Here is an 8913-nt window from a genome sequence, read left to right as displayed (position 1 = left end):
CCTGTGAGCATGGACGCGCTTGTTTTTAAAAGGTTCCTTCATGTAATGATCTGCTAGAGGGTGTGGGGGGGCACAGCCTTGTCCTCCAGGGCATGAAGCAGGTTGGAGGAGATCAAGACTCCAGACATCCAGAGGCCCCCAGAACACAAGAGACCAAGGAAGACCAACAGAGGGGCAGCTGTGCCACTATCCCAGAAAGAGCTGAGGAGAGTCCCAGATGAGGCGTCACTCAGCAGCCGTGGAGCAGAAGCCGGGGGGGGTTGCAGTGACATGCCCATGAGCTCCTCCGGCAGCCAGCTGTGCCAGAGTGACCGAGCCCCAGGCCGAGAGGCCGAGGGCACCCCACCTCCGAAGTGGCCCGAGCGAGCCATGAAAACAACATAAAAAATTTGTAACATTATTTACAATTTGAGTGCTCTGGAATGCACACAGTCTTTGCAGACTACTAAGGATCAGACATCCTATCAATATGCAATCGATTATATAACTCTAATCATTAATGAGTATATGTTTCTAAGCATAAATGACAATCCAACAATATAACTCTGACCACAACGACTTTTAAAAACTTTCAAACTTCTGCTTTCTGCTGTGTTTCAGATTTTCCAGGATGCTGGATTTCCTTTCTGCCACCAGCTTCTTATACTCTTCGTCCAACCTCTTGCCCAAATCGCTCATGCTCGTGTCTGCCCGATTCTCCCTGGGCTACACACAACAGACAATAACATAATTTAGTGACAGTGTTTACAGATGATCATCTTTATTAACGAACAAGTCCAGTAAACAAATTTAACTTCTCACCATGTCTTTAAAGGCCTCTCCCCTGTAATAAACCGTGGAGCCTGGATACTCCATTCCCTCGTCACGTAACTGCTTCATGCTTGAAGCCACCAGATGCAGCTCCTCTTCATCATAGGCATATACCTGTTGGTCCTCACAGGTCATCAGAACGAGCTGCTCACACGGGAATGAGATGCCCTCGACCACACCAATAACCTGCATGGTTACAACCTTCGGAAGGTAGAATTTCCCCCAACCGTTCACCACGAGAAAATTATCCTTGTAAACGGTGTCCTCAAGCCTTGCTTTCCTCAATGTGGCACCAGCCGGCTTCTTTAAGGGGAAACGCTCACCTTTATTTGCAGATACAATCTGTGAAACACCTGCTGGGGAGTCATCCTCACCTGCAACATGTGGCGACACATGCAGTTTCTTTAAGGATGGAAAATAATTATTTCAGCTTTCCTTTTACATGAGACAGAGATGATTGTACTGTACCTTTTTCTCTTTTGACAGGTGGGACAAGAGACACAACAGGAAGGTTATGTTTCAACCTGAAATACAGAAGAGATTATGATTGTTATAAAGTTTATAAGAACATTTTTCCTTTTACAATCCATTGTCATCCTTTCTCTCGTGCTCCTGCAGCCCCAGTCAGTCAGCCTCGATGTATGGAGCTTAATGCCAAGTAATTACTGTTATGTCCTCCTGAAGTCATAGCATCACAGTCATTTGTTTTGTATGTTCAGAAGCTTTGAGCTCGGGATATAAGTTGCCATTTCTGCACTGAACCATCTACAATCCTGAGTCCGTACATCCTGTGAGTGTTTGGTTCAAGGCTTCAGTCTACAGTCAGAGTCAAGTCCTCATCTTCAGTCACAACAGTGGTTGTTACTGTCTGTCAATGTTCCTGAATTATTTAAGTATATTTCCTAGAAGTATTTGTTTCATTTCACTCCTGTGCATCTCTTCTCCCTCTGTGTGAAAGGCAGTCTTCAATAAGAGGTTATGTGGTCAGTGTACAGATGTGCTCCATATTCCTTGATTCAATCGGAAATTTCACTTTTCAGTTAATCCAGCTCATTAAAGTCTATGTCCATGATGCTTGGTTTTTATATCACACTCATGCTAATTTACAATCAACAATCAACTGGTGGGGGAGGCTGTTACATCTTGCAGGAGGTCTCCTCTTCAGGAACTCACTCTGCAGGAGGGGGAGATACAGGAGAGGTGGAGGAAGATCTCAGCCTGGGCGTCTATTGTCTTGTGTAGTCTGGAAGATGAGTGGATGACGGGCCATTTTTAGGCCATTGCATTCTAGCAGGAAACATTCGGCCAGCATCGACATTCCAACAGTCTGAAAATTAATGAACAATCGATAACTACTGAAAGGGAGACAACCACTGGAGAAAATGAAAACCTTTTGGAATACAAAACAGAAAAGAGAAGAGTTAAAGCTAAATATATGCACAAGTAGACTTTTGTGTAGACATTTCAAAGGGACTGCATCCGTTACCTCTGTTTATTGGAACCTAAAGCTGAAAAGCTGTCTTAACTTTCTGCCAAGGAACAGATGAAAAGAAGTTGTTTGGTCTCTCTCAAGCAGGTGTTATTTATGTGTGTTATTCATTACTTTGGGTTGGTTGCTGTTTTTGATACAAATTCATCTGTGCCCATTGTAATATTTTCATATGTTACTATTTTTATATTGCTATGTATTATGGTGGTATGGTATGACTAAGTATAAGTTTAACAGTAATGATGAGTAAGAAAATGTAGCCAGAGTAATGGAATGAGACTAATACCTGACCTCGCACTGAGATTCGGTATAAAGTGGCATGTTTGTGCTAATGCTGACCTTGGGGCTCAGAGTTTCTCTGTGTGTATGTATTCAGGAATGTTAACTTGACCAATGTCCAATGGTTTGACAGCTTTCCTGTTGGATTGTATCACACAGAACGGGGATAAGTGCCCCAGTGGCCAGGCCGTGCACACCCTCATCTCTCTCCTTCACCATCATTAGTATTGGAAATCGGCATTAGCTCAGAGTAGATTAGACTTCTGTATAGTGCAAGTGATTTGATTTTATGATTATGTGATTCAGTTTTGTCTGTGCTCAAGCTAAATTACTTTAATAAAATATGTTGAATTCAAAAATTATAAACTGTGGATATTACCCTTTTAAACCTTTCTGAAACAATACAGGTAAAAACCAGTGTATAAAAGTTTACATGGGTATAAATAGCTCTTACACTTTACCCCAGCCTTTAAAATGACCAGATCCCTGGGACCTGTTTTCCAGGCCACTAAATTAAACCCAGTCAATTACCAAGTGCACAGATCAAAAACTACGAGGCCCACTAATAGTCCAAAAGTCTAAATCTTTAATAGAAAAGACAGGCAGAACTCAAACAAACAATAATCCAAACGAGGAGCATATATACACACTGGAAAGTAACTAATTATCAGTTATTACATCAGACTGATTAAATAAAGTCAAACTAATAAGGGAAGACGAACACAAGGGAAATAAAAATGACAAGGAAATTGACTACAAACCGAGGAGTGTGACACAAATACATTCGTATTAAAACATATGTGATCATTTTCTTCCTTTGTAGCATTTTTAAGATATGTGTTAGAACAGTTATTATGCTGTGTGGATTAGGAACCAAACATCTTTGCCAAATAGTTAACTTAATACAAACTTAAAACAGTGAACAATTTTCAAGATTCTGATTTACAGATGATATGGACAGCAAACAAACGTCACGAAAGGTTTCATTATTTAAGAGATCCAGTTTTTCACACAGGAAAGAAATGAAAGAATCCAGTGCAGCAGGGCCAAAGGTGTGTGTCAGCAAACTGAAGGTTGAGGAATCAGTCAGTTCCTGTTTAAGGTTGTGTTGGATTTTGCGAAGAGTCTGTCTGTTATTAGAAAGTAAGTGTATTAACAATATTACACAAATAACCCAAATGACAAATAATACCAAAAAAGATACAACTTTCATATTATTCTACTTACTTACTTTGTCATATCAGCACTTGAATGGTCGATGCCTTTACAGACCATGTCTCTTGTGACATCGCAAGCCAATCTTCCGGCAAACCCGAGGGCTAGCTCCCCAGCCTCCTCTTCACTCAGGACACTAAACACCGTTGGTTTAGTTTTGGCCTTCTTAGGCCTGTCAAGAATCATTGCAGGCAGTTTAGCTTTACGGCCCTAAAAAAGAAAAAGTGCAAACACCAAAAGAGACACACACACACACAAAGTTAAATGCTTTTGTTTACATGGTGTAACTGTGTATATGTTGCAGCAAATGCACAATTTCCAGATTCCACATTGTCACTTCAGTGATACGAGTAACCCGGATATCTTTCAGGTGACATCAAAATCAAAATGTAAACCTACCCCAATTAAAGCTCTGAAAACATGAACTGACATGTTCTCTGCTTGGATTCTGCGCTTGATCTCATCTTCTGTTATTGTGTAGGTTTTCTTTTTTGAGCTTGGTACAGATAAGCGACCATGCACTCTATAAACTGTACTACTTCCTTCTGAATCACTTTGAAATTCTGCATCTGCATTAATCCTGTCAGCATCATCATCATTAGCATTATCTGTACTCAATAATAATGGATTGCATTTATATAGCGCTTTTCAAGCTACGCTTCCACTGCTGTAGATATATTCATAGCACTCTGTAGATCTGTTTACCTCACACCGATACATCTGTATATATGTAGCACATCTGTATATTTGCTCTTATTGCACTTACTGATAAGATGCAAACTGTATTTTGTTACCCTGTATTTAGACATGTGTAATGACAGTAAAGTTGAATTCTAAATGCTATCCTAAACATTTAAACAAAAGCAGCTGCACAGCTACAGGAGAAGTTTTTAGAAGTGATTTTTAGAAGGCCAGTAAAGAGAGCATGGAGACAGATGGAGGATGCCAAATCCACTGAATCTACACGCTTCCTGTTTCCACCCCATCCTTCCAGTGCTCTACTTTACTCCCTGCTCTCTCTACCACAACTGTCTTTGAACTTGCCTGGGCCAGGTCTGAGTCCAGCTTTGCAACTCCAGCCAGGTCACATGACACAGGGGTTTGCTCTGATGTCAACAGGCAGGTCAGTGGAGCCCTCTGGTGATGGATTTATGCCAGTGAAACAGGAGGAGGCCTGAGAACAGACAGCAGGCTTAACTAGCAGGACAAAGTAGCATGTAGTACTTGAAGGAGTCATCACAGCCAATCAGTTCTCAGGAAAATGGAACATCACGTACATTTTCTCTTCTTTGATTTTCATCAATGTATTTCCTTTGAAATTTTAAAAATTATTATTTTTTTTAAATATTTCCTTCTGTCAATATTTCTGCCTGATTAGAAGCTCATAGGCAGTTCCTGTCACTCTACAATAAAATAATGTAAAGGCTGCCCTCTCTGCCTCCCACTAGCTGACCTAACTGACACAAGTAAACTGTGTTAAGATGCCCTACATGGACTAAGGTTCTTGGCAACATACATATAGATTTGTGTGGCTGTAGAAATCGTGCCATGAAGCTCCCAGCGCACATTTTTGATGCTTCTGTCTGTGGCAGAGGTGGTTTGGAGCTCGGCAGAGCCTCGGTGGCTTTTACTGACTATACACCTCTACCCATTTATTATGAACAAACAGCACAACTGTTTGTGGTTTTTTCTATATTACACTTGCATGATTTAGATTTATACTTATGTGGTAGCTATTCACTGGCCTGACAAAGTTATTTTAAATGATATCATGTCATGAATAACACAAGTTATTTTCCATGAAATCTAAAAGTGGTGAAATTCTCAAAAAAATGAATGAGACGTGCATGTAATTTGACATATTTTGTTGTTTTGTGTGTGTGTTTGTCTGTATGAAATTTTGACGTGTATCTGAAAAACACAATTTTGAAAACACTGGAAAGACCTCAAGACATTTTTTCATTTGCTTACTATGTAAACAAAAATTCCCACCAATGCTTTTCAGTGTGAAATTTAGTGTGTAGAGAAAATACCTGTGCCAGTTTGTCTCCATCTAGTGGTGAATAACGCATTACCACTACATCAGGTGAGTTTTTCTCTGTGCACAGTGACACAAAACTCATTTAACAACATAAACTATTTAAAAAATGATGTAGGCAGATCAAGGCAATGTTACAGATTCAGTAAGAACAGAAGTTTATTGCAATCCTTCAAATATGCAGGGCGTCACACTAACACAGCTGCTTGTCCAGCATAGCTCTGTTATTATCAATTTGATTCGAAACGTGTCGAGTTTATTGTCTTAAACTGGCATTAAAGCTTCAATGAACTAAAGTGGTCCCTCTGAGTCAGCACCCAGAAAGCTCGTCTCTTTTAAAAATGTGGCCATAAATACGAGCGCTGCTAGGATCTTAAAACACTGGGGCTAAATCCAGACCTGAAATCTTTGGAAGTTTCACTCAGTAACAGCACCTTTTTAATATTATTGACTATATTTTATAGTCACATTTATATAAAATGTCAAACATTATACGTTAGCTAAAGGTTGAAGTCACAGAGCTATACTGAACAACAATGCAATTTGAGTTTTTCTTGTTTGTACTATATATTTGATTTATTGTAAGCAGTGGGAGTAAAACCTAAAGAAAAAAATAGTAAAAATATGAATGAATCTCTGCTCTTACAGCTTGTGCTTTTATTGTGCCGTGATGTCTCCTTTGAAACTGTCCTCTTGCTCGTCTTTTGGATGCTCACCTCTTCTTCACCTTTCCTGTTCCTTTCACTAAACTGCTGCACTCTTGTTCTCTGCTCTCGCCTCCTGTTCTGGTTACAATTAGAATGCAGTCAGCATGTGCCAAATAAACTTGCTCCAAATCGATCATGTTTGATATGATGATGAAGTTTTTAAACATCTTATTTATCAACTTATTTGATGCACAATTATTAAACAAATATCAGACTGTAGAAAAGCCAATAATAATGCACTGAGCAAGTTCATGCCATAAGAGCTAAATGACCATAAAAGAAAATCCTGAATGCCTAATACAGGACAGGCCAACATTGAATGCAGCCACAGATCGACATCAGTCAGCTTTCTGCACTTTCCACCTGATCACATCTGTCCTCAAAGTCATGTCATTTCCTCTGTGGTTCATTTATGTTTACTTTTACATTTGCAGTGACAGTAAATTTAGTGACATACATTATTTCCTATGGACTGCTGGGTTATCTTGGTTCATTTAAGTTAGTATTTTTACACCGACCAGCATCTGGCCAATCCACCACCTTTCAATGTTTATAACGTTACAAAAAAAAAAAAAAATCATTGGCCCACCGCGCAAATGCCCGGTATGCCCGGTGGCCAGTCCAGCTATGGTCGTGCCATCAGTTAACCCTTCGCCTAGGGTTGCCGACCCCTGATCTATATATACACTGTCAAAGATACTTGTCTTTGAGTGAAGATTTAAGGTGATAGGAAATATAAATAACTTCAACTTGAATCTTTGACATAGAGTTCAAGCTCACTGCTGTAATATATCATAATAATCTGACAAAAAATATAATATTGGCCATATTATATTTACATTACCAAAGTGAGATGACTATGGTCCCATGAACAACATTAGCTAATTGTTATTTACTAACTAATCTTGAAATGACTGTTCAGTACAGAAATTAAGCCCAACAATTATGTTTTTACAGCCCCATGGTCTCAGCCTCAGATACTCAGCTAATCAAAGTGATGTCATAAAAAAAATGAATGAACAACAAAACATTTTTCTCCTTCATTTCTGTCAAACAATGCTGTATGAAACTTTTCTCGGGGTTAGTATCATGGTTGCTAGGCAACCGGAGCAGCGCGACGACGGCCAGACCGTCCCATTTCACAAGCCTCTCATTTCCGCACTTCTCGTACTTCCTAGTACGCGCCGTACATAGTACGCGAACTGCGCTTACTCCGAAGCGTGGGGTCGCTGGATTGGGACACAGCCCATGTGTGCTCATAGTGCAGTCTGCTAGTTCAAATGCACAACATAAATGACAACTTATGTTGTTGCACTCTTGGTGCATTCTTGCACCTTTTTTAAAACACACCCCTTTAGCTTACATCTTGAAAGTAGTGCAAGCCATATGGGTTTATATTCCAAACAATGACACACGAACTTGACCACCGAAATCCGCTTAACATGGCTGCTAATTTTCAAGTTTACTAGCTTATTCACGATTAGCACACTAATAATCATCATTAACCACACATCATAACATAACCAAACGATAACATATAGAAAGAAACAATGTACGTATAAAACACAAATTCTTACCTAGCAGGAGAATAAATAATCAGTATTTTAAGGCTACTGCATGTACAGATGTCACTGCTGGCTCACATGAGCTACCTCTGAGAACCCCACAGTTTACTCCCCAGCTGACTGTCGCGAAAGAGTCGTAAATCACCGGCATTGTAAAACTTTAAATTATTCCAGGGCATGTTAAAAACAAAACTCCAAACAGATGGACTGGATATTAAACGGTATCAAACGACTAGATTAACACAGGGTTACAACTACATTCTACCATCGTCACATCGAGAGTTTATTCATTAATCATCAGAGTTCAACAATGTGACATCCAGTTGAAAACAACTTCAGTAACGCCAGCCAAAACAGGCTAACAGTGAATAACAGCACAAAAACAGCCGTGCTTATCGACAGCTCGACATATCACATGTCACATTTTAACTGTCCGTTTTACAGCCTCTTCCAGAAAACGAACGCTTACGCGGTACACTATACAAATATACAGTATATTGATTTTATTTGGTTTTAGAGTTTAACCTGAAATCTTTTGCTGCTGAGCAGCAGAGCTCCAAAGCGTCCCCTGCAACCATGGTTACGCAGAGGCGTAACAGTGTTCCAACTGTGACGTCACAGAGGAGAACCTATGTCAAACTGATACCTGGATCAGCCTGCAACTTTGATTGGCACTTTTCTGCTGAGATCCGGAGCTCGACGCCCTGGCACCCCGGGATAAGATGAGTTGCTGTATTTTTCACGGAGAAAAAATAATTAACATGGAATAACGTCAGTCTCCGATGGAAAAAAAAGATGAAGGCAAAAGAG

At 39.9% G+C, this 8913-nt stretch overlaps 1 protein-coding gene across 7 annotated transcripts; it reads right to left on the bottom strand.

Moving 5' to 3' along the window:
• Positions 1 to 260: 260 nt before the first annotated feature.
• LOC148096828 (uncharacterized) lies at positions 261 to 8679 on the bottom strand. Of its 7 annotated transcripts, XM_087835298.1 has the most exons (8): positions 8116 to 8622; positions 6478 to 6616; positions 5827 to 5891; positions 4838 to 4967; positions 3810 to 4003; positions 1279 to 1334; positions 802 to 1184; positions 271 to 705 (listed from the first exon to the last, which is right to left on the bottom strand). In XM_087835298.1, the coding sequence occupies exons 5-8, from the start codon at positions 3977 to 3979 to the stop codon at positions 562 to 564; spliced, it is 753 nt and encodes a 250-aa protein (XP_087691424.1). In that variant the 5' UTR covers positions 3980 to 4003; positions 4838 to 4967; positions 5827 to 5891; positions 6478 to 6616; positions 8116 to 8622; the 3' UTR covers positions 271 to 561. The 7 variants fall into 7 exon arrangements, with proteins under 7 accessions (XP_087691427.1, XP_087691424.1, XP_087691425.1 ...); XM_087835301.1 differs by having other exon boundaries at positions 261 to 705; positions 3810 to 3965; positions 5827 to 6616; XM_087835299.1 differs by lacking the exon at positions 8116 to 8622 and adding an exon at positions 8629 to 8679 and having other exon boundaries at positions 5827 to 6611.
• Between the last annotated feature and the right edge of the window lie 234 nt (positions 8680 to 8913).

The sequence above is a fragment of the Neolamprologus brichardi genome, chromosome 22 (genome assembly GCF_056152115.1).
Source record: "Neolamprologus brichardi isolate AB-2024 chromosome 22, ASM5615211v1, whole genome shotgun sequence".
Taxonomy (NCBI): Eukaryota; Metazoa; Chordata; class Actinopteri; order Cichliformes; family Cichlidae; genus Neolamprologus; species Neolamprologus brichardi.
Note: the sequence above shows the minus strand (reverse complement) of the source record. Positions and strands in the feature narration are given on the sequence as shown.

Bases quoted from the DNA above. Each gene is read 5' to 3' on its own strand.
- LOC148096828 (XM_087835299.1), bottom strand. From the start codon at position 3,979: ATGATTCTTGACAGGCCTAAGAAGGCCAAAACTAAACCAACGGTGTTT. The intron at 1,335-3,809 runs GTAAGTAAGTAG...TCTGTATTTCAG, and splicing joins TCAAGTGCTGATATGACAAA to GTTGAAACATAACCTTCCTG. The intron at 706-801 runs GTGAGAAGTTAA...TGTTGTGTGTAG, and splicing joins GAGAGGCCTTTAAAGACATG to CCCAGGGAGAATCGGGCAGA.